The 26748-nt window shown below is 39.0% G+C and overlaps 1 protein-coding gene across 3 annotated transcripts in view; it reads right to left on the bottom strand.

Moving 5' to 3' along the window:
* The window catches only part of LOC149813000 (Major facilitator superfamily protein), a 162887-nt gene extending 137955 nt beyond the window's left edge, over nucleotides 1-24932 (bottom strand). For all 3 annotated transcript variants that reach the window (XR_016428298.1, XM_089991755.1, XM_089991753.1), the window contains exons 1-5: nucleotides 24587-24932; nucleotides 24361-24481; nucleotides 23032-23232; nucleotides 17883-17982; nucleotides 614-726 (exon numbers count right to left, since the gene is read on the bottom strand). Coding sequence is in view for 2 of the 3 variants with exons in the window: in XM_089991755.1 (XP_089847881.1) it covers nucleotides 614-726; nucleotides 17883-17982; nucleotides 23032-23232; nucleotides 24361-24481; nucleotides 24587-24821 (770 nt within the window). In the remaining variant the exon portion in view is untranslated. The remainder of the gene's footprint in view (nucleotides 1-613; nucleotides 727-17882; nucleotides 17983-23031; nucleotides 23233-24360; nucleotides 24482-24586) is intronic.
* Nucleotides 24933-26748: the final 1816 nt, after the last annotated feature.

Genomic DNA, 26748 nt, shown 5'->3' with positions numbered 1-26748 from the left:
TATACACTGCCGGTCCCAAGCCTGGATAAAGGAAGAGGGTTGCGGTAGGCCAGTGACAGCCAGCATAAAAACTTAGTGACACCCTATGAATATGAACCAATATGAGAATTTCGTTGGGGCGTTCCCTAATTCATGTGGAAGACCCAGAATGATTTTCTAGTTTGGTTCGTATCGCCGACCCCAATTGTTTTGGGATGAAGGCATAGTTGTTGTTTGTTGTAGTAGTAGACCTCCCAGTAGTTACTTATTCCCAGATATCAACTTCCAAATAGGATTTCATGCATCATTTTCCTAAAGCTTAATTTCTATTGTTGTTTATCAACCTCCACAAGATCCCAGAGTTGGATCATGTGTCATCAAGAGTAGTTTTTTTTTTCTACTTATTCTAGAAAGCTTTAGTTTTTCTCAAAAGCAGTTTTCAGATGACCAATAATGTGGAGGAGTATGCCCTGACATGCATGTAACTAGGCTGGCAGGTAACTCTGTCACAGAATAGCATTAAAAAAGTTAATAAGGAAATAAGCTAATCAAGAATCCCTCTAATTGTTTGTACAACGAAATGCATCTTAAATATGGAGTACAAGCTTGGAACAAATAAGAACTGAAGTCTCACCAATCTGGGATACTGTCAGTTGGTATGCCCAAAAGAAGAGAACCAATTATGCCTAAGCAAGTTCCAATTTGGCATATGGTGCCCAATGAACCACGGTATCTTGTTGGAGAAACCTTAAAAAGCAAACCGTAGATAGATACTTTTAAGTTCCTTCAGATAATAATCAAGCAAGGAATCCAGTAAAAAATCATACTAATTATTAATCATGAAAACAAATAGCAAATCGAAAATCCCCTTGCTGAAGATAAGATGTAATAAAATCCTTTGGCATAGATGAAGCAATCAAGGAACACATTATCAAGCTGCCTATCTAGAAAAACCATAATGAATATGAAGTTCCAGAAATAATCATCCTTAATGCTAATAAAAAATGAAAAAATGCATTTCCTACAACAATGGAAGGCCTAACCCATTTTAAAGAATAACATAATTACAATCGTGGAACCTTATAACTCAAGAACCAGTAGTGTCCTAGGACAGTAAAGTGGACGATTGGAAGAAGATGAAACAAAAACTTGAGAGAACTTACGCTGTGATCCTGATTGTTCCGTTATTTTTTGGGGCAGCAAACTTATGATTTCATTTGCATAGAAATAGAAAACCCTATTAAGGCATGTTTGCTTTAGCCATAGATGAGAAAGTAGAAGCTTGAGAAAGTAGAAGCTGTGATTGTTGGTCACAAGGTCAACCTTCTCAGCAACTTTCACAAGATTCAAGGAAAATTCAAGCAAAAACAATCACAGCTGCCAATCACATTCACAACTTGTACTTTTTTATGTTTCACTAACCTTGAGAAAAGTATGACTATTGTTATCTACAATCACAGGATCCAAGAATCACAAAGCATTGCAAATATGCCCTTAGTGTTTAGTACAAGACATAACAAGTACAGGTGCCACTAGCTACATAAAATAATAAAATGAACCAAAAATAGAATATTACAAGCATTCCACATTAAAGCAAGGATTGAAAACCAAATGACTAGCAATTTGAACACATTCTTGACACATGACTTAGCTGAGTTTGTTAAGTTGTATATATAGGTGTATATACTTAGTTATATACCTAGTTATATATATATATATATATATATATATATATATATATTCCTGCATTAATGTAAGAGGTTATACCTATTAGGGTATTTTGGTTATTTCAGGTTATGTAATAGGCTGTGCTGATTAGGGGCACTTTAGTCCTTATGTATTTATTTTCTTTTATTTCTTATTGTTGTATTTTATTATTGCATTGAGGGCATAATGGTCCAAGACCATTAGAGACCTTGGGGGCTTCCCAACGGCTCTAAAGGCTCTCTAATGCCTATATGAAGGGGGCTCTCCTCTCTTGTTTGTATGCTTGTCTCAAGCATTGCTTCCTCAACAAACTTTATATTTTTTTATGTTGTGTTTTAGCCCATAAGTGGCTCTTGTGCTTATGCTTTTGGATTGGCCCATAAGTGATCCTTAGTTGTGCACATTATTGTGTGTTTTGTAAGCCCATAAATGGCATCTTATTCTTGTCTATTTCATAACATGGTATCAAAGTTGTGGAGCTTTTGAAGTCGAGGAACATGGTGTACAAGATTGCGTGAAGGTGGATTGAGTGATCAGGGATTCTCTTGCTTTGAAAAGCTCATCATCAACACTCTTCTCTACTTCTCTCTTCTTCTCTCTTATTCATTTTTATGGCGAATAAAGAAATTGTAATGGTTGTTCCCATTAAGTTTGATGGCTCCAACTATAATATGTACGCCACCACAATAAAAAGAATTTTGGTTGGTAAAGATTTCTGGCGATATGTTTGTAATATATTGCAATTTTTTTATTTTAAAATAATAATAAATGTAAAATTTATTAAATGAAGGTATTTTTATTATTGAAATCAGTATAATATACATATATATGGGTTGACGTCAAATGGATCTGGACATGGTCCAGGATCCATTGACTGAGACCTATATATATATATATATATATATATATATATATATATATATATATATAGGGGGGGCGGGGGGCGTCAAATAGATCTGGATATAGTCCAGGATCCATTGAATGTAGATAAATAAGTATTTAAAAACAAATAACAAAGTTATAACTATATACTAGAAATAAGATATATCTCAATATATATATAAAGAAGTTAGAATTAGAGGAGTTTCTATTTTAATAGAACTCCTTTACTTCTAGAAACATAGGGGACGTCCCCCTTATGGGAGTCCCTATGTGTTATATAATCCATGTAAAACCCGAAAATTTTGCTACCAAAATATTTCAAATTTTGCAAATTTGGGCCTAGATCCACATTTCGGATCTAGGACCCATAAAAGGGAAATTAGGTATAAATGATATGGATCTCGATAATAATAATAATAATAATAACAGTAAATAAATAAAACTTTAAGTTTTTTTTAAAATCCGAGGATCCACAATTGGATCCATTCGGATCCAACTTGTGGATCCATATTGTTTTGGGGCCGGGTTACGGGTCCCGGGTTCGGACCCGAGCCCCACCCCATGTAACAGCCCTTTTAAGAGAAAAGGGCAACCCGATAAGGGTTGCCCGAAAATGCCGTAACAGAAAAGGAAAGGGGGGAAGGGGGGGGTTACGCAGGGCGTAACCGACCTCCCCCCATCTCGGACTGGAGGGGGCCGATAAGAGGAGGAGTAGGGTTAGGGGTTTTCCCTCCCTCGTCTCTCTCTCCACTCAGTCCCCCATCTCTCTCCCTCGTCTCTCTCCCATCTCTCTCTGTCTGTGTGCGTGCGCCGGAGGCAGGGAGGTCGCCGGCGAACTTCGGCCACCAACAATCACGGCAGCAGTGAGGAGCGTCAGCCACGATTGTCTCAGATTGCCGGTATACCAGCGAAAAAGGTACGGTTCTTCTTTGAATCTGGGTGAGGAATCGAACGTGGGTTCGATTCCGTACTTTGATTTGAGATGGGTTCTTGGGAACCCCTTCTTAGGGTTTCTTTTCTCAAGAATCATGGGGGTGAACCGTGTATCACTCCCCTTAGTTTGATTTCCCCTTTTTAAAGAAAAAAAAAAGGAAAAACGGAAAAACTCTGCTCGACATGCATAGGTAATCCAACCTGGTAGGATTTAATGTGATTTTCGGGTGTATTGTCTTGCAAAGTCTGCACTATGCTGTGTTCCACCCCAAATCCAGTAGTTTCGAAATTTTGAAGGGTTTTCATATAGATACAAGGTGCTTTCGAGTAAAGCTAATCGGCAATATCCTTTGGTATAAAGAACTGAATGGATTACATGTTGTTTAGTTAGTGTTTTTCACAGTTTAGCGTGAGTTCTAAATGGTTTAAACAAAACCTATCTTTGTAAGCAGTGACAGATGAAAAAAAAGAAAAGAAAAGAAAAAGAAACTAGGGATGATAGCATTAAGTTATTTGTTGAACTTGGGACTGAATGAAAATTTGCTATCTGATATATCATTTAAAATTTGTTGTATCACTCACCTTCTTTACTCTGTTAATAAGGTTTGATACTTGCTGAAAAAAAAAAAGAGGTAAAATCATGTGTATAAATATAAATAGCTATACCCTTGTTATGCCTATGATAGTGCCGGATTTGGTGGGAAATATATTTGTTTCAAGTACTTGCATATGAATGATCGATGCATGCTAATATTAAGTGGGCAACACAGGTATGACCTACTGTTTCTAACATGTTCTAAAAGTTGCTATGTTCCCTGCTTGTGAATAATAACTACAATACCTAGGTTAATGCAATGTTAATAAGTATATGCTGATAACTTTATTTGTTATTATCTATATAGTTGTGTTCTGAATATTTGGCTACACATGCCAGCATGCTTGTATTCTTTATATCTTCCTAAATACTTAGACACGCTCTGAAATTGGTTATGAAATATTGACCGTACCTAAAATATTTTACCTGCTAAACTGCATATGTGTGGGTTGTTTCAGCATTGAACAGAAAATGATATTCTTGTCATGAAATTGCATATATTTGGGTTTTTTCGGTGCCAAAAAGAAAATAAACTTTCTGTTATGAAACTATGGGGGTGCGTTGGTTGTAGCGATGCTATAACAGGCATAGCAGCAGCACGATGCGTGTTGGAACACGCTCAATATCATACCTATGTTCGTCAGGGTTAATGCTGCTTATAATACGGTTTATTCTATGATAGGTTAATATATGTGCTTATAAGTTCTGCCAGTGATATGTATATGTGATTGACCTTATTAAGCAGTAGTTAATTGTCCTGGTTATGTAGTCATTAACGTGAGCATGTGTTGTCATATAACTGTCAGGTTATTGATATTTGGCAGTTTACGTTAGCATGTACACTTGATGAAAATGTTTAATTTATGTGCACATGCACACATTCAAAAGAGATATGCATGGGTGGATACACGTATGTGATGGAGGTAACACACATAGTAAGGATGCATATGATTAAAAAAAAATGACATGCTTATGATTGGGTTTATTTTTGCATAAGTGCACATGCATTTGGCACTTTGGCCTAGTGTTATCAATAAAACACTACTTTTGTTTTGTGATGTGATGCCTCGATGGCCTAAATGGACTGTCATCGGCCTGGAGAGCCGTGGGTTTGGTTTTCTGTTACATATGTTTTTAAATGCATCACTTGAACCACATAAGATGGTTTGACACTTTACTGCATTGTTCTAGTGGTTTGTACGGGCTGGAGTTCCGAATGGGTCCCTGCAAGGGAGGATGCGAGGTTTTCACTTTACTTTTGCATATGTGTGGCAAACTTAAAGAAATAGAATTAATTAAAAATATAATCAACAAGAACAGTGTAATATACATTCTGGGATATCTCATCTGAAGTATGAGAATCTTGGATATCCGGTCTGGGGGAGACTGTGAGGATACAAAAACTCTGTGTGCTGTAATTTGGTCCCCTGAACCCGATATTGAGGTTCTTTCTCCTGACCACGGTTTTAGGGAGAGTCTGCCACTTTACCCGGGAGTGACGTGTTTGACATAGCTATTGTTTATGGTACCAAGGAAGTGGCACATGTGGGCGTGGGGTGTCTCTTGTGTCCCCGACATTAGATGTGGAGGTCTAATGTTCTAATGGATGGTGCTGTTTCCTGATATCGGTCGAGGGCGAAGTTGGAACCCAGTAATAAAATACAAATTGTGTGTTAAGCTACCCTGGGAACCTACTTGACCTCGGGGTTTGTACCCGTTTGGTGTATCCGCGAGCCACAGTAATTAAAAAGAGGAACTTAAAGATGTGTGCATTTAATAGGGCATGCATATGGAAAGATGGAACATAAATGAAAGATAACAGAAGAAATCATGCATTGCACATAATCATCATTTTTCTGTTATACATTAGATCATGCATGTTGAATCATTATCTATATCATGACATGAGTTGGTGGTAGCATAGGATTTACTTATTAAAATCATGCTGCAAGATTTGGAAATTTAATTCTTGATATATGGTACTGATTTACTATTCTTGATTGGTGAGCACATGCAATTGTTGGTAGTTATGGATATTTGAATGTTGCAAATTTTATATCTGTACTCACTTAAATCACTGCATAAAATCTTATCCATGTTCTTTATCTCACCTGATTTCTTTAGAAGTAGTTGTGCTCAGAATTTCGGTTCTGACACCCTACTTTGTTGGTTTTTCACAGGAATGGTGAACAGTGAAGTTGGACATGCATCTGGGGATGGATGAGTTATACTTGGGCTTGTCAGCTTCAGTAGAGAACATAGTGGCTCTTTTTTTTGTCTTTTAGTTCTTTTTACTTTCTGCAATTGATTACTTCACTTTTGAGTTGTGTATGAGACTCTTATTGGTTCATTAATAAAAAGAGTTTTAGTTGGTTCTTATGGATGATGATTGCAATTTTGTTTGTGGTGGTTGGGTTATCCAATGGAAAGTGGAACTGTGAGGACCCCAGATCTCTGGGAAGGTTTCCGCAATTCTCTTTTAAAAAATATATATATATTCCGCATTTTTAAAGGGTATGGATTGGGGTCGTTACAATCCATCAGCTCCTCTCTGTCTCTCAAAATCAAATTTTAAGAGGGAGGGACAAGAGAGAGAGAGGGGAAAAGAGAAAGAAAAAGAAAAGGGGAAAGCGAGAGAGAGGTTGAACCGTGAGTGAGAGAGAAAAGAAAGAGAGAGAGAGAGAAAGAGAGAGGAAAAGAAAAAAGGGAGCTTTCTCCTCCAACGCCGCCTCCTATTTTTCGTAGATCTACAAGAAAAGGTACGGGTTCTTCTCTTTTTTCGATAGAACGAGGATTTAGCATGAGCAAAATTACATAGCGTTACGGGGAATCGAATCTACGTTTTTCGTTCTTGAACAGAAAATGTAGCAAGTATATATATATATATAAAACCTATATTCTTTTATGCGTTTGATCATGTCTGTGATTTTCTGCATGCAAAAACTTGTTATTTTTTTGTGTTCTTGATCATGAACATGCTTGAAATTTTCTGTATGCATGTCTGTGATTTTCTGCATGAATAAACTTGTTATTTTCTACGTTCTTGATCAGAAACATGCCTATGATTTTCTGGTCTTCCTTCTTTTTCTCTTGGTTATTCTGGATATCAAAGATACCTTATTTTTGCTTCTTTTTCTCTTGGTTATTATGGACATCAAAGATGTTGAAGTCGGCTAGGGTTTCTAGCAAATCAGGAAAAAGAAAGAGGGAGAGAGAGAGAAAGAGAGAGGAAGAATCGTTAATTCTCATTAGGTCTAATCTCACTTAAATAGAGAGATTAGACTAAAACATTGTTTATAATAATGCCCCTGACCTCTTAAGTAGTTATCAAACTACCCATATGCATATGTACTGTGACTGCTTCTCAACACTCTCAACACTCCCCCTCAAGCTGGAGCATATATATCAATAAGGCTCAGCTTGTCACAACATTTTGAAAAATTTGAACTCGCTAGGGTTTTGGTGAAGACATCGGCAATTTGATTCTCTGAAAATATGTGCTTGGTGCAAATGTATCCAGTCTGGACCAGGTAACGTACATAGTGACAATCCACCTCAATATGCTTTGTTCGTTCATGAAACATTGGGTTATTTGCAATATAAGTAGCAGCTCTATTATCACATATCATCTGCATAGGTAATGAAACTTTCACTTGGAGATCAGTCAACACAGATTTAACCCACATCATCTCAGCAGCAGTTTGAGCCATAGCCCGATACTCTGACTCAGCGCTCGACCTAGCAACAACAATTTGTTTCTTACTTCTCCAAGTAACAAGATTTCCTCCAACAAACACACAGAATCCAATTGTGGACTTTCTATCAATAATCGACCCTGCATAATCTGCATCTGAATAGGCAGTAACATCTAAAGAGGGGTTTCGTTTAAACCATAGTCCTTTGCCAGGGGAGAACTTTAGATATTTGAGAATCATTATTGTAGCCTCCCAGTGAGCCTTTATAGGTTTGTCCATAAATTGACTTATCTTGCTTACGGCTAAGGATATGTCAGGTCTGGTCACAATCACATATAATAGCTTGCCGACCAAGGAGCGATAACAGCTACAATCCACATACTCGAATTGTTCATCAAACAGATGAGACTTGGGATCCATAGAAATCTTTACAGGTTTGGCACCTAGCATCCATGTCTCCATCAGCAGGTCCAAGACATATTTCCGCTGTGACAGAACAAATCCTTCTTTACTTCTTGCAACCTCTATGCCTAAGAAATATCTGAGTGGTCCCAGATCCTTAGTCACAAAGTGTTTCTAAAGATGGGACTTTGTCTCAAAAATGTCTTTTTCACTGCTTCCTGTGACTATAATGTCATCAACATATACTATCATGACCACAATCCTTGTGCAAGTCTTTTTAATAAAAAGAGAGTGGTCAGATGCAGATCGGACAAACCCAAATGCTGACATGACCTCGGCCAGCTTGGAGAACCACGCATGGGGACTTCTGTTTGAGACCATAGATTGCCTTGTTCAACTTGCATACCTTCTGACACTCCCCCTAAACCTCAAACCCCAGAGGTTGTTGCATATAAACTGTCTCCTCCAAGTCTCCATACAGAAAGGCATTTTTCACATCAAGCTGACATAGAGACCAACCATGGTGCACTACGACAGACAAAACAAGACGAATAGTCCCAAGACGAGCAACAGGAGAGAAGGTTTCAAACAAGTCCACCCCATAAGTTTGAGTATAGCCTTTTGCAACCAGGCGAGCTTTAAACCTTTCAATGGATCCATCGGAGTTATACTTAATAGTATAGACCCATTTACAACCAACAATATCAGCCTCAGGTGGAGGATCAACTAAGTCCCATGTCCTACGAGAAAGCAGTGCGTCCATTTCATCCTGCATGACCGTCACCCATTTGGGGTCCAGAAGGGCATGATGATGATTGAGAGGAACTGATGCAGCAGATAAGGTGAATACAAAATTCTTTATATTTTCACCAAGTCGCGCCTCGAAAACAAACTGAGAAATAGGATGAAGTGTGCATTGCCTTTTTCCTTTCCGAAGAGCAATAGGTAAATCACCATCAATAAGAGGATCGTCAGTAGGGTCAGGAACACTTACCTCTGGAGAAGCTGATGACACATGCATAGAGTTGGGTGGAGCTCGATGTGTGTACACCATAAGACAATTTTTGTAACGAGACAGAGTCAGACTGGAAACAAGAGGCTCAAAATTGACAGATTCTAATGGAAAATGAGGAACAGGAAGAGGGAATGAATCACCTTCACTATCATGTATTCTCGGAGAGGTACTAGAAAAATATGGGATAGACTCAAAAAATGAAACATCCGCACTGACATACTCTCTTTGGGATATGGGATCATAACACTGATAACCTTTTTGGTGCTTGGGATACCCAACAAAAATGCATTTGATAGATTAGGATAACAATTTATCGCGGTTGGGACCAAGTTTATGAACAAAACACACACAGCCAAACACCTTTGAAGAGATAGGAAAAAGAAGAGCTTCAGGTCTGAGAATTTGAATGGGAATACGATCCCCCACAGAGGTTGAAGGCATACGGTTTATTAGGTATCCCTGTAATGAAATATGCGGAAAAGTAAAGAGTGCTCTAAGCACTTACAACATCCACTAATGAACAAACAACAAGGGCTAATACCCAAACCCAAAGGAGACAACACAACATAAAAATATAAATGCCTCTTATTGAAAGAGAGAGAACTCTCAAGAGTGAAAAATACAAGAGGGGTTCACCCCTATTTATACACAAAGGAAGGAGGGGAGGAGTGGCCATATGGCCTTAAAAGAAGAGCCACCTAGGGGCTCCCATGGAGTCGTTGGGAGCCCCCAACGGTCACAAATGTGACCGTTGGGGGCCCCATCGACTCCATGGTGGGGCCCCTATTAGGTGGACAAAAAAACCAAAAAAATAAAAGATAAAAAATAAATAAGAAAAAATACAAAAAGAAAGAAAAGAAACAAGTACCCCTATCGGGTACTTGTGAAATGACTAAAATACCCCTATCGGGTATTTTAGATTATACAAATATATATGTATATAAATATATACATATATATGAATTACATATATTTTAACACCCTCCCTCAAGCTTTACGGGGATATGACCGAAAGCTTGTTAAGAAGAAACAAAAACCGAGGAGCTGCAAGAGCCTTAGTGAAGAAGTCCGCCAACTGGTACTCTGATGTGACGTAAGGTAGTGCTATGGTTCCTCTTAGGTATTCATCACGAACGTAATGGCAATCCATCTCAATATGCTTAGTACGCTCATGGAAGGTGTGATTGCTTGCAATATAGATTGCGCTTTTGTTGTCGCAACACAGCTTCGAAGGAGTAGAGATGACAAAGCCCATATCACTGAGGAGGCTTCTTAACCACACAAGTTTCATGGTTGTAGTAGCCATAGCACGATATTCGGCTTCCGTTGAGGACAAGGATACTTTGTGTTGCTTCTTGCATCTCCAAGAAATCATAGAGTCACCTAAGAAAACACAAAATCCGGTAGTTGAGACTCGGTCATTGGGATTTCCTCCCCAATCTGCATCAGTATAAGCAATTAAATCAAGAGATGAGGCAGAGGAAAGAAAAACTCCCTTAGTTATGGTATTTTTGATATATCTGACGATCCTTAAGACTGCACTCATGTGCACAGTTGTAGGTGCATGTTGAAATTGACTGACAGAGTGAACGGCATGAGCAATGTCAGGCCGTGTGATGGATAAGTAGGTTAGAGACCCAACAAGTTGCCGGTAGGGAGTAGGATCCTCGAGAGGTGTTCCATCTTCCAACCTTAATTTTGCATTGATGACTTCTGGGGTTTCTGTTTTCTTATCGTCGGAAATACCAGATTTGGAACAGATGTCAGCAGCAAGTTTCATCTGAGAGAGAATGTACCCTCGAGGAGAGTACGTCACTTCAATTCCTAAAAAATATCTTAAGAATCCAAGGTCAGACATATCAAAATTTTCTTTCAAAACCTTTTTAATATCATTAATGCCTTTCTCATCACTTCCTGTGATGATCATATCATCAACATAAAGTAGTAAAATAACTACTGAAGACCCTGCACTTTTCACAAACAAAGCAGTGTCAGTATAACATGAACGAAAATTCAAACTTGTCATTACATTACTAAATCTATCATGCCAAGCCTTTGGGGCTTGTTTTAAACCATATAATGCCTTTTTAAGTTTAAGAATTTTATTTTTACCAATACATACTCCTGGTGGAGGATCCATGTAAACTTCTTCATTTAATTCGCCATTTAGAAAAGCATTCTTAACATCGAGTTGATAGATAGGCCATTTTTTCACTGACGCAATAGCAATAAGAGTCCTAACACTAGTCATTCTAGCAACAGGTGCGAAGGTTTCTTCATAATCTATACCATATTCCTGAGCATATCCTTTAGCTACTAACCGTGCTTTATAACGTTCTAATGAACCATCACTCTTGGTTTTAATTTTGAAGACCCATCTACATCCTATAGATTTCTTTCCAGTGGGTAACGAAGTTATTTCCCAAGTTTTTGCTTTTTCAAGGGCTCTAAGCTCTAAGTTCATGGCTTCAACCCATTGGGGAATATTTTTGGCCTCATTATAGTGTGAAGGTTCATGAAATGAATGCAACGCAATTAGACATGCTCTATATCTAGGAGTTAAGGACTCATAGGAAACAAACCTATTAGGAGGATTGGAGATCCGACTGGATTTCCTTAAAGATGTTTCTTCAATGTTGGATCCTTGAGAGTATTTTTCTAAGGCACTTATTTGAGTTTGTTGACCACGCCTAACATATGTTTGGATTGGTCTATTATTCTAATCTATAGCATTATCAAGAGGAATTTCCTCTAGGTCATTCAAAGACTCATTAGAGATTTCCTCTTCTTGAGGAGTCTCATCTTCTTGAGATAGAAGATCAAATAAAAAAGTATATTCACTTTCGTCAATATCTTTAGTTTTCACAAAACCATTCTCATTTTCCAAAAATGTTACATCTTTAGATACATAGAGTTTGTTATTTTTCAAGTCAAAACATCTAAAACCCTTTTGATTTTCTCCATAACCCAAGAAAACGCATTCAATAGCTTTAGGAGATAATTTGTCCCGTTTATGAGTAAGGACAAAACATTTGCATCCAAAGACTCTTAATCTATTGAAGTCTGGTGTTCTTTCAAATAGTTTTTCGTATGGAGATGTATTCTGTAAGGATGAAGATATCATTCTATTTATTAAGTAAGTTGAGGTTAAGGCCGCTTCGGCCCAAAAATTCTTTGGAATTTCTTTGGAAATAAGGAGTGTCCTAGTGGTTTCCATGATATGTCTATGCTTTCTTTCGGCCAAGCCGTTTTGTTGGGGAGTCCTAGGACACGATCTTTGATGACAAATTCCATTTACTTCTAAATAGTTTTGAAATTCATTTGATAAATATTCTCCACCCGAATCGGATCTAAGAGTAGAGATATTACTTGAAAATTGATTTTTAACTATCATATGAAATTTTTTGAAGAACTCAAAGACTTCGGATTTTAAATTGAGAAAGTAAATCCATACATACCTAGTGTAGTCATCGATGAAAGTGACATAATAGGAGTACCCTCCTTTAGACATGACGGGGGAAGGACCCCAAACATCCGAATGGACTAACTCAAAAGGTCTTTTGGACACAAAAGTTCGGTTTGGAAAAGGAGTAGATTTCATTTTGCCAAAAATACAATTCTTGCAAACAAAATGTTTCTCATTACAAAATTTCTTTCCAAATGGAAAGGAGTACATTTTTGAGAAACTTGGATGTCCAAGTCTTTGATGCCAAATATCAATATTTTTATCTTGGACATGGTTACAAAAAGAGTTAATGGGGAGTTTCAAGTTGCTCATGTAATAGAGATCTCCCCTTCTATGGCCTTGCCCAATCAGCTTCCCGGACCGGAGATCCTGTATAGAGCAATCCTTAGTTGAGAAGGAGATTTTACATCCATGATCGCATATTTGAGCAACAGAGAGGAGATTTAAATTAAGTTGAGGTACAACTCTTACGTTTGGCACAAAGAAGTCTTTTGAAAAGTTTAAAGTTCCAAAACTTTTTACTTGTAAAGATGTACCATCGGCAGTTGAAACATAGGAGTTTTTAGAGTTATTACACAAATCGGAAAGCTCATTTTCAAAGGGGGTCATATGAAAGGAAGCTCCAGAGTCAAGGATCCAAGACGACATACCTGGAGGAGAGGAAGAAGCTACGGCGGCACCCGAAGTTGATGGAATCTTGAGTAGAGTTTGTAGTGCCTCCGATAGTTGAGCAAGAGAAAAAGAGTCCGTTCCTTTGATTGCTTCCTCTTTCTTTTGAGTGGCTTCTTCAACGGAAGCAACTTTATTTTTTGGTGCTTCATTCAACTTAGGGCAATTAGGTCTTATATGACCCGGTTCTTGACAATGATGGCAAATGGCTTTTCTATAGTTGCCATTATAGTTATTTTGCCTTCCAAAATGAGGAGGTTTGTAGGTTTTCATATGGTTGCCAGGTTTAGATACGGCCAAGACATCATTTCCTCCTTTAATCATGCCAAGACGGGTTTCTTCTTGGCATATTTCGGCAATGGCATCTTCCAAAGGAAGAGGCTTAGATCTATGTAGGAGGGAGGATCTAACTTGTTTATACTCGGGCCTAAGCCCATGTAAAAATTGGAAAAAGTGTTCTTTTTCCATTTGTTCTCTCCTTAATTCCACATCTATACTAGAAACCCATTTTGGTTCTAGCAAGGATAATTCATCCCATAGAGGGCCAAGAGTGCTAAAGTAGTCCCTAACACTCATTTCTCCTTGTTTGATAGTCCGGATTTTTTCTTGAAGAAAGAATTGACGAGCAAGGTCTTTTTGGGTAAACATACCTTTCATGAAGAACCATGCTTCATTTGCCATCCGAAATTTGGCAATGTTGGCGCAAATCTTAAGCTCCACATTGTTCATGAACCAAGCAAGAATCTTGGCATGCTTACTTTCCCAATCTTCTATTTTAGATTGGTGATCTTCAATGGCCTTCATGCGGGCATCTCCTTCAAGAGCTTTTTCTTGATCGTCTTCCATCTTAGTTAGTTGGAGTTGTGGTTCCGGAATGGTGCCCATAACGTATCCCCAAAGCTTTTTCCCTTTGAGGTTGTTTTCCATGGCGGCGGCCCACATCATGTAGTTGGATCCATTGAGCTTGAAGGAGAGATCAATCTTTTGTTCTCCTTCCATAATAATCACACTTAAAAGGATAAAAGAAGAGAGAACCAAAAAAACAAATATAGCTACACAACTAGCTATATTAAGAAGAAGAGCATACACAAGGCTCTGATACCATGTAATGAAATATGCGGAAAAGTAAAGAGTGCTCTAAGCACTTACAACATCCACTAATGAACAAACAACAAGGGCTAATACCCAAACCCAAAGGAGACAACACAACATAAAAATATAAATGCCTCTTATTGAAAGAGAGAGAACTCTCAAGAGTGAAAAATACAAGAGGGGTTCACCCCTATTTATACACAAAGGAAGGAGGGGAGGAGTGGCCATATGGCCTTAAAAGAAGAGCCACCTAGGGGCTCCCATGGAGTCGTTGGGAGCCCCCAACGGTCACAAATGTGACCGTTGGGGGCCCCATCGACTCCATGGTGGGGCCCCTATTAGGTGGACAAAAAAACCAAAAAAATAAAAGATAAAAAATAAATAAGAAAAAATACAAAAAGAAAGAAAAGAAACAAGTACCCCTATCGGGTACTTGTGAAATGACTAAAATACCCCTATCGGGTATTTTAGATTATACAAATATATATGTATATAAATATATACATATATATGAATTACATATATTTTAACAATCCCGTAGTTAGAACTGCATCTCTCCAGTAAGACGCAGGCATATTACATTGAATCATAAGACAATGGGCAACATTTAGAATGTGTCTATGTCGGCGCTCCGCTACTCCATTCTGTTGTGAGGTATGAGGACAAGAAGTCAGAGGTTGGATCCCAAGATTTTTGTAAAATTGTAATAATTCAGATGATTTAAATTCAAGAGCATTGTCAGTGTGAACAACTTTGATGCAAGAATTAAATTGAGTTTTTATTTCAATAATCAAGGATTTAAGAATAATAGGGGCTTCAGCCCTATCTTTTAACAAGAATAACCAAGATAATCTGGAAAAATCATCTACAATGACTAAATAATAACGACACTTAGAATGTCTAAGAATTCTACTTGGACCCCAAACATCAACATGAAGAAGATCAAATAAATTTTGACTTGAGGGACTCTGACTAGACGGAAATGAATTCCTGTGATGCTTTCCAAGCTGACATGCTTCACACAGCAGAGTAGTGGACGGCGAGATATGAGGAATAACTCTACGCAATTTAAGCAACGGAAGATGACCAAGACGATGATGCCAAAGCAGCGGACTAGAATTCAGTCTCTCAAAAAGTTGCCTTCACGGAGGCATAATACTGGGATAGAGTTTGCTCTCCTTGATGCAATTTATAGATCTCCTGTTCTACTTGAAGAATACGACTAACATTAGTTTCTTGAGAATAAGTATATTGCAAATTATCCCACATTTGTTTTGCAGAGGTGTAATAAATAAGCCCGTCAGCTATGTGAGGTTGCACACTATTCATAATCCAAGACATGACAATATGATTGTCTTCTTCCCATGTAGCATACTTCCCGGTTTTGTCCATAGGCTCATTTTCCAACAAAATATGTTTTCTACGATGCCCTGAAACAGACATCATGAACGTACGCGACCATCTAGCATAGTTAGTCTCATCCAACTTTACAGATGATCCATATGAAAAAGGGTTTGCAAAGGCTTTATAATCAGACACGGTTTCGGTCTTCATGTCTGACTTCTGCATTTCAGCCATGGAGATACAACCGCACGCAACTACCAGCTGCAGAAAACTTGGATCTGACGAGCACACCAACAACCAACTGAGAAGCCGACTCTATCAGATTTTAATCATACTGAAAAAAATGGATATATATATAAAAACTTGTAATACGCTGTTCAGATCCAACACTAACGTGCACATCAACTTCCAACTAGGAAGCAGACTCTACCAGATTTTAATCACCCTAATAAAATCTGAACTTTTCATCTTAAAAGAAAACTGCAACAACTTGCATACCACGACTATCTCAAAAAAAAACTGACAACCTGCATACCACGACTGCATCATGATGGAGACTATAGGCCTTTTTGGCATTCACACAACCATCATCAACCACCATCGACACGGTCAGGGTCTCCTTGTTGCTACGCGCACATACTTGCTACTACACACAGTGCACGCCCGATCAGCGTTCCTGCTGGAGAGGTTAATCGTTGTTCAGATCACAGAGCGCCACATTGTTCAGATCATGTTCCTGCTGGCTAGAGAAGTTCCAGATTGCGGTACACCCTGTCCACAGCAATCGTTGTAATCATTGCACACAGCGATCAGCTTTGACGTTGTTCGAATCGCTCTTCACGATGTGCACAGCACCACCCGATCAGTGTGTGGATTGATCACGTCAGATGCCCAGAGCTACGTTCTGCTCTGATACCATGTTGAAGCCGGCTAGGGTTTCTAGCAAATCAGGAAAAAGAAAGAGGGATAGAGAGAGAGAGAGAGGAAGAATCATTGATTCTCATTAGGTCTAATCTCACTTAAATAGAGAGATTAGACTAAAACATTGTTTACAATAATACCCCTGACCTCTTAAGTAGTTACCAAACTACCCATATGCATATGTATGGTGACTGCTTCTCAACACTCTCAACAAAAGATACCTTATTTTATAGGTTAGACAGTAAAAACTACTTGTGGTGGCACTTTAAATAGTCATCACCATAGGCTCTAAACAAAGTGCTCAAACCCTAACTTGAGTTGTATGATATTATATGGAGAGCAGAAGGACTGCAACATCGGTAAAAAATCTCATTGGCAGCGGAGTTGCCTGAACCATTTGGCAGTTCTAATTCAAGACTATAGAGATTCTGGAGGATCCTTGTTCTATATCAACTTAGTTTTATGGATAATTCTGGTATTCCTATTAGATTCTTGTTGGGAGCTGCAGTCAGGTAATTGTAGCTAGATCAATTAGCATAATCAGATTCTTTTATTTTATTTCAGGTTCAAGTTGATAAATTGATCTAGACCAGTGAATTCCCTAGTTCATTCATTAATTTAATTCTACATCCATAGGTATTCACCTATTTCATATTATCTATGATTGTTTATGTGCATGGTAGTGGTCCTAACTAATTGAAAATCAAGAATATGTTTACAGCAATACACCAGGAACCTTCTCACTTTTTTCCCATCCCCACCATAGGGATAACATGATTTTCAGGATGTTGCTACATTGATAATCAATCCTAGGGCTATACTCTTTTACATAGATGCTCGCACATGGAAACATATATGCCCATGTGTGCAAATGCAATTGCACAAACGCGTAAATAATATATGCACAAGGACTCTTTGCTTAAAATTCCTCAGTTCTCAGCAAGAAAATACGCTTGCCACAACATACTGCACCACATAATATAAAGATGCTTCCAATGCAGAAAGCTAAGCAGCATTTGCTTGCCCTAGGTTCCATTTTTGAAATCTAACTTAAATTTCTAGAAACCAAAATGTCTTATCTTTTAGAACTTAACATGCAAGTACTCAGATTAACTCACTAAAGAAAATTCACAATGTCCAATTAACAATTGCTAGCTTAATATTTTTAACTTGACATGATACCTCTGAAATGTAAATGGGAACCAAGACAGTGTTTGCACCAATGCCAAGACCAACCAAAAATCTTCCCCAAAGTATCTCATCCAAGGAATGAGCCTGTGCACTGTAAGAAACCAAAACAGTACAAGATAAACTTTCATATAAAACCAATATGCTGAAAATACAAAGTGCATAAGTCAACCAAAACAACTATATCATTTTAGTAGTCTAAAAGTTAAAACAAGCAATATAGTAGAAAACATATTCTTTGCAAAACAGAAAAACAACACTGAATAATATAAGAATAATATTCTTTGCAGAACACAAAGCTACTTGGAGAAAGCAGAAGGCAAATAATTTGCAGTCTTCTAAGATGATCTAGAAGCATTCATGGAACGCCTGACATAGCTCTCCCAGAAGGAGACTTCACATCCAGAAGTGTTGCCCTTATGTGCCGATGGCATTCCAGTCAAGATTATTAATTACATGGATTTATGATATTTGGTTTGCTAAAAACAACAGTTCTGCATCATTTCTGCAATCGTTTAGGGATAATTTGGCACTTTAAAATTCTTTGCCTACCAATGCATTATCTGTATTGGTGCCACCGGGCCAAGTAATGCTCATAATCAATGTTGTTTGTATTGTACCGTATGGTATGATAGATATCGCATCGATGCAAGAGATTGATACCATACACACCCATGTATGGCATGTATTGTATGATATTGTGCCATATCATACAATACAATACGGCAGTACGATACGGTGTGCATCGTACGATACAATGCCTGCGGACTTAAAAATAGGCAAAATCGTGTTTTTATGTTTTTGGGTTTTAAAGAGCTTTTGCGAGCTGAAACCCTCATTCGTATAGAACATACTGGAGAGATTCTCACGCACCCTAGGAGCAGTGAGACCGTTTTGGGGGCCGATCTTTGTGCTGAGTAGAGGGCTTTCATGATTTCGTAAAGTTATATTACATTTTCACCGTTTTTTCACCCAAATAAGTGGGTTAAGGTAAAATATGTGCATTTCCACCATTTTTTCACTCAAGAAAATGGGTTAAGGTAAAAAAATCTTTTAGTATGAGTCAAATTACAAAACTCCTCTACAAAAAAAAATCGCTTCGGAGGGTGCTGCCCTGCGCTAACTTATCGCAAAAGTTGGATCCGCAAAAAGTAAAGATTTATATCAAGGCAGAAATCAGGCTCCACACTCCAACAAAGATGGTATCAGATGATCTGGCATGGCAATGGGGCACTCAAGTAATGAGTGAAAACCGATTAAAAATCGAGTGCAACTATTGCCACAATATTTTTGTTTATGTAATATAAAAGTATGAGTCTTGTGACATGTTCTTAATTGCAAGATATTTAATATTTTGCATTTTTCTTGCGAGATAGTTAATGTTTGAAGATGTCTTATACAACTCATAGAGACATAAATGTGTCATATGTGATTTTATGGTTGCATTTTGTGTATTTCATCATTGTTTCGTGTGTTATGATTTTTTAGAATTTTTACCATTTTCTCTCTTATTTTTTAGAATTTTTTATTTTTTTTAATTTATGAGTTTTTACGATACAATATGATACGATAAGTATCTTATTTTAGGTCCAATTGATACTTCTTACGATATGATACTTACAACCTTGCTCATAATTATATTAAGCAACTAACACCATCAAGCACATACATAGAAGTTAAGAGTGCTAAGTTCCACCACTAATAGAATTAGTAGTTCTTCAATTAAAATACAGCACTGATTAGAAACTCCTCCCGACTAGAAGAAATCTTTCTGGGGGAGAGATTTTTTTTTGCTATTCTTACAACAACAACAACAACTACGCCTTCATCCCAAAACAATTGGGGTCAGCGATATGAACCAAAAAAGAAATTCATTTTGGGTCTTCCACATGAATCCTTTTCCTCCAATCATTTATATCCAACGCCATGTCCTCGGTGAGGTTCAAAGCATTCATATCCTTTCCTATCATCTCCATCCAAGTCTTCCTAGGCCTACCCCGACCTCTTTTAACTAATATATTTTCCCATTTCTCCAACCTTCTAACTGGAGCATCATTAGGCCTTCGCCGAATATGTCCAAACCACCGTAAACGATTCTCTCGCATCTTATTTTCAATGGGTGCAACACCTACCTTCTTACGTATCTCTTCGTTCCGAATCTTATCTTTTATTGTATTTCCACACATCCATCTAAGCATCCGCATCTCAGCTACACTCATTTTTTGAATATGATGTCTCTTGGCAGCCCAACATTCCGTACCATATAGTAAAGCGGGTCTAATAGTCGTCCTATAAAACTTTCCCTTCAACCGCAATGGCATTCTACGATCGCACAGCACTCCAGTAGCACTTTTCCATTTCATCCACCCAACCTTTATCCTATGATTTACATCTCCATCAATTTCTCCATACTTTTGCTATTCTTGATGGGTGATAAGACAAAAAGACCATTTTTTTGGAGACAAGGGTTTCATCAACCTTATTTAAAAAAAATTATAATGTTTGTCATGTTTTATAGAGTAGATGTAAGAAAGGGTTTTTTGTTTATCCAACGAGTACTTCAAACTTGGAACAATAACTTTATAATCCAAAGGAGTTGGTTTTAAATCTTTGCTTTCCTATTTCCTCACCAGAAACCTTCCCTCCCATTTATATCAATCTTTCTAGGTAATCCCCATAGAAAAAGCCCCTTGTAAACCTTGTAACCACCCCACGTTCAAACCCATGGTGACTGTGAAGAAAGCATAACCATGGAACATCCTTCAAAGCATTTACAACTTTCTAACCAAGGTTGGAGAAAGCACTGTATGTTTTATCTTCACGAATTTAGTAAATATGGACCCTATGCAGTACCAACCAAAGGGGTTGCACCACAATAGGGTTGGTGTTACGAGCCTACTTTCAGCAGAGGATTCAGATCTAGGATCCATACGCCCTGCCCATCAAGCAAAGAGGTTTGTCCAAGCCCAGGTGGGATCCAAACAGCTAATGTGGCAGCTGAGGTGGCTCTTTCACAAGGAGAGCAGAAGCCTGACACGTGTCACCGTAAGGAGCAGGTTGAGTCATCAGGTGAGCCCTATGAGGGGCGTGAATTGAGAAGTCTCAAGGGATGTCATCCTTTTCCAGAGAGTCCTATCTAATTAGATTAGTTAGGTGTTATTTTTTTTAAGGTTTCTTTAATCTTGTATATAGGTAGTCAGTTATGGTTAGTATAGGTCTCTCTCTTATCTCATTTTTTGTTTTTGGTTGGTTTTCTGAGTAGTTATCATTCATTATTGATTAGGCCAGACTTTCACTCTATAAAAGAAGGCTGGAAAACACGTTGAGGGATTATTTAATAATATTGATTATATTGGATTTCTCTCTCCCTCTTGTTCCCTTCCTTCTTTCTCTTCTCTCCCAGTCATCCCTACCCCCTTGACGTCTCTTTCTCCTATCTGTCTTTTCCAAACGTCCCTACCCACTGACGTCGCTCTCTCTCCCTCAGGTGCACGTCTGCCACGTCCTTGGTTGATGGTCCAGCATCATCAAATGGCTCAAGCCCTTCACGAAACTCTCTTATCACAATAAAACCACCCCTACCCAGAAAATCGTACAGGAACCCAATGAGCTGTGGTTCTGCTGATCAAACTCTCAAGACTTATCTCAAGTATTTTATCAGCTCCTAAACCTTTTACTTTAGCTTTAATCCTAGCTGCAACCTTAACTAAATCCCTATTCCTTTTCGAAATCCTGAAACCCAAAACTGCACCATATCGTCCCAATAGAGCACATTGTTTACCCTCTTTGAGCTCACCAGCCATCCGACAACCCAACCCAATTTACCTAAACCCTAACACCGATATCAAACCCTATTCCTCGCCCCTAGGTGACCTTAGGACCCTAGTGTTTAGACCCTTGTAGATCTGGAACGAACTCCTTTCTTGAATCGCTTGCTGGGCCTAGTTTTTACCTACCCAATTTTGCGATTTTGACCTTATAGCTTGTCGTACCTCCTAAACTATCACCATTAGAGGCCTCAGACCCTTACCAACTGTATTAATCAGGGTACAACACCCAAGACATGTCAACCACAGGCCCAGAGTGCCCGGAACCACAGGCACGATCTTCTCGCTTCCGTTGAGCTCCAACTAGAGTACTTGTCTGTTGCCAGCCCAGAGCTCCCTTCAGGTCCAAGCTCTGAACCTTCAAAACCAAATCTTGGAGAAAGTGCAACAGTTGGCTGCATGTGATCGTCACAGCTCAATCAATCCTGAAGTATTTGTCAATGATCATTGATTTGGAAACTTGAGGCAGGAGGTTGCAACCACTCCTTGGAAAGTCTACTTGACCCCTTCACTAGCAACAGTCCCATGGAACATAATGTAGGATCCCCAACCATCTAGTAAATTCCTTGGATATGTGTACTCACTTCCAGCATAGTGAGTCAGTGAGAAGTATCGATATTTTTTTTTAACAGGAAAATATGATATTTTGATAGCTGTCTGTTTGAAATGGTAAGTATCAATAGAAATTAATTTTCTATTTATACATTCTTTTATTTTATTCACTTCTAAAAATTTATATTTTTTATTATTTTTTGCCAATATTTTCCTGATAAAAACAAAATAAAAATATTTTACTGATATCAGCACAAGAAAAATAAAAAAAAACAATTTCTTTCAGGAAAATGGCTGCAATTATTTTCTCGACTTATACTTTTATCACTATCTCTCACGAAATCATACCATCAGAACTCTGGAATCAGTTAGATGGGACATAAACCAAGTCTACCACAAAAACAAGTCACCGATGTTAGTATTTCCAGTGATAAACAGAATGTTAAATAAGAACATCCTAGGAAATAGCAAAGTGTCAGTTGGCCCTTTGGCATGATTTCTTTGATACAATTATTTTAACAAGTGAAACAATATCATTTTAGTATTTGCTAATACATAACTAATAACATCCATTAAAAATTGCCCCCATGTCAGCAAAACAATATGCCTTATAATCATTTCTGTAATTGAACAAATTAAAAGAGTTATTTCCACCAGTTATTCATGGCCCATCAATTAAAGATTTGAGCATCAACAATGACAAAAGTGAAATCGCAAAATCACTGCCATCTAGAAATAACTGCATAGAAATTCAACAGATTTACCACAAAAGTGCACCAGCGATCAATGGTACCGCATTCACTTGAAATGTACGTCGACAGCCAAAATTATCAACCAGGTAGCCAGAACCTATGCTACCAATAAATGCACCAACTATGAATATGCTCACGACAAGGCCTTCGAGAAGGGAATTTCCTTCAAATCCCAGGTCCCGTGCAACGGATACTATAGGACCATTCATTACCCTGTACAATGAATCTCAGTTGGGTAAATGCTCCAATCATAGGAATGCCAACATAACCGATCATTGAACTTTTGAAAAGAATTCCATCAAAATGTATGCCCATGAAATTTCCTGATCCTCTACAGTAATAAAATAGAACATACTTTTCTAACTTCACAAGCAAATGTCATTTAAATGCCCCAAAGGGGTTTGACGTAGTGGGATGGGCCTAGGCCGCTAGGCAGGCAGTCTAGGTTCAAATCCCATGGGCATCATCCCTTGCGCAAGCCGATGCAAGGCGACTCTCTGGGGACAAGGGGTAAGCCCACGGAGTTTTACTCTGCCAGGACATGGATCATAGTGCGGCAGGCAGAGCCAGCGCGACTAGGTCTCTCGTCCTGGGGGCGGTTTCTCAGTGTAAATATCAAAAACAAAATGTCATATCTAAATACAGAACGATTGAATAGCATGAACATAATTATCAGAACGTAAAAGCAAAAAGCGGTAACATGTGCGTGCTCCTCAAAATTGTATTTCATTGATGAAATTCTTCAAAAGTGCAGGAAAAAATAAAACAGATTGACCCAAGGCATGCAAGCCATAAACAAACCCATGAATACATCTATTCCATACGCAACTTAAGCAGGTGTAGTGCTGATACACATAGCATATCTGCAATATCAATACAACAGTTCAACGTGGCGATCTTAGCCTCCATTAACGAATTATAGCTGGCAATCCATCGCATTCATTAAGGGGGTGTTTGGGTGCACCCACTTACCCAGATAAACGGGATAGGCTGGGAAATCGCATTGTCATCTATAATAGAAAGATCCCATCTTATCTCGTTCATCTGAATAAGTGGTTGCATTCAAACACCACCTAAAAGTTACCGCGACTGGTGATGCGGACGAAGCAAAATAACACACCATTTTCCTGATTCTCTTATCATCCAATATGAACATCAGTACATGCCATTTTCTTTCGACCCTTTTCGCGGGTCCACGGCTCGAGTATCTCGATTACAAGTTATGGAGTTATTAATTCCTCAAGTACTTAGCGAAAACGATTGGAAGAAGGAACGTGCTAACAAGAAGCAACGCCGCCGCAAACAAATGCATATACGCGCAGAGAAGTTTGGGACGCTCACCCGATATGGTACCCAAACAAGAAATTGGACATTGACGCAATGAGAACGTGAGGGAAAGCGGGAAGCCACCCAAGATCGATCGCCGCACCCGCGCCTCCCTCGCTTGGAACAACATAACCGCCTGTCGTTCCTCAAATAAAATATCGAGAAAAACAACCGACACGATTACAAACAAGCGAAAAGCAACCAAGACCAGAACTGTGCGCCCAGAGGAAAAATGGGTGACCTGAGATTCGATCGTCTTCGCGCTCCTCCTCCGGAGCTTGATCGTTGAGCGAACAGCGAGGGACGCAGGGCCTCGATTTCGGGTATAACCATAGAGTGGGTGCCTGGGGGAGGGTAATGGTATTACGACGGAGCTTGGGCGCCGCATGCTTTGGGACGGAGGGAGCGAGAGAGACGGGAAAGGCCGTCCCTGCCGCTGAATGGAGCAGTGTAAAGGGCGAGTACAGCATCCTCATCAATGACGCATACAACAGTACCCAGGATCCACCAGGAGGTGTTAACCTCCTCCTCTTCCTCCTCTCTCTCTCTCTCTCTCTCTCTTCGGTGGCAGATTAAGTGGTGGAATCGAGCGGTAGTTCGTGTGGCCTAAACATCAAGACCTGGTTAAAGTGTGCCACGTGTCCCTTCTCATGATGGGGTTCAACAAGGTGAAGAAGATTTCCAGAAGGCCGACTGCGGATCTTTTACATGGCAGTTTTGGATTGTTCGGTTACCTTTCAACCATACGTAATACATGTGTGAGAATGTTATTTCATTATCCTATTCTTCCGTTTATGTGGAAGACAAGGGGCCATAATAATCGTAAGCCGATAAGGACTTTTGTTTCATTATTTGAGCTATTATGGTATTTTTTATGGACGGCAGACAAATGGATACGGATTCCTATAACGGTAACCTTCAAAGTAGGGCTGGACCACAATGTCAGAGATTTTGTAAAGGTGATGCGGCCTTTAATCAAGTGTAATTTTGGCCCACGCATAAATACCAACCGGAAAACTCGCTCCATGTCATGCTTCTTCTAGTAGTTGGAAAAGGAACCTAGCAACTCGTGGCTCTGCCTAGAGGGATTGCATGGCGGCTCGTTTGGGCTCATAAAACAGGCTCGATGTGCTGAACGGACTCCATGTTATTTAGCATAGTTAGATGTAGGGGTGGCAAAACCTGACACGACCCGCCAACCAGCCTCTTAGGCGGGTTCGGGTTTGGAAAAAATGAACCCGTTTAATAAATGGGTCGACCCACCTAACCCGTTTATTAAACGGGTCGGGTTCGTGTTAAGGGTATGCCAACCCAGCTGACCCGTTTAATAAACGGGTTAGGCGGGTGGGTCAACCCGACCCCCCAACCTGTCTGCCAACCCAACCCGCGAACTTGAGAACCTGTTTACCCGACCCAACCCATTTATTAAATGGGTTGGCTGGTCGTGTCTGGTTACCCATTTATTAAACGGGTTGGGTTCGTGTTTGCCACAGCCGACCCGTTTAATAAACGGGTTGGGTTCGGGTTGAAGTATGCTGACCCACCAACCCGTCGTGTCAACCCGCAAACCCGACACGATTGCCACCCCTAGTTAGATGAGCTTGAACAAAGTGTGCGCTTGTCTTCCGACTCGTATAGCGCCTTAAACATCACATGTGGAGTCGCATGTAGGTCCTAATCAGTTTTGTCTATTAAATAATCCTAAATTGTGTGTATTGATAAGTAGTTTTGTGGGCAATGTCCTGTATTGATGTAGTAGTTCGGGGAACCTTTAGCTTGCAGTTGACATGTAGGTTTGATTTTCATTGTATGTATGCACACTAGTATATAGCTGATGGGGCCAAGTTGTAAACTACCCAGATCCGTCTTCTTCGCTCCAAAGACTTGAGGTGGATATAAGAATTGCATATTCGAACCCAAAATCCAAGCTCCAGTTGCTCCAAGTTATGTGATTCGCGCTCCCGGGACACCACATTAGAACTCCATTCAAGTAGGACACACCCAAAGAATGCCACCTTGATACTTCAGCCAAGTCGAACTCATGCATATGGCATCCCTCGCATCTATTAGATGTGAAACCCAAGTTAGGGAGTCCTCTCTAGAAGCATCAAAAGGAGGTCAAGTGTGTCCCAACCATTGAGAAATTCTCGCTCAATTACATCGGTGTGCCATTGTATAACAATAAGTGCAAATAAACCATATGCATCATAACACAAAATAAATAATGTCACATGATAAATACATTAATTTTGCACTGGCACAAAGCCATTCATGGGCTCACATGTAACTTACTCATAAAACACAACACACTTGGGTTTACCCTTTGAATCGCATTATGCATTCAAATAGACATTACATGTTAGACAATATGGAATCAACTTACATGTTTTTTAATTCATAAAT

Source organism: Nuphar pumila, chromosome 16 (genome assembly GCF_984573655.1).
Source record: "Nuphar pumila chromosome 16, dmNupPumi1.hap1.1, whole genome shotgun sequence".
Lineage (NCBI taxonomy): Eukaryota > Viridiplantae > Streptophyta > Magnoliopsida > Nymphaeales > Nymphaeaceae > Nuphar > Nuphar pumila.
Note: the sequence above shows the minus strand (reverse complement) of the source record. Positions and strands in the feature narration are given on the sequence as shown.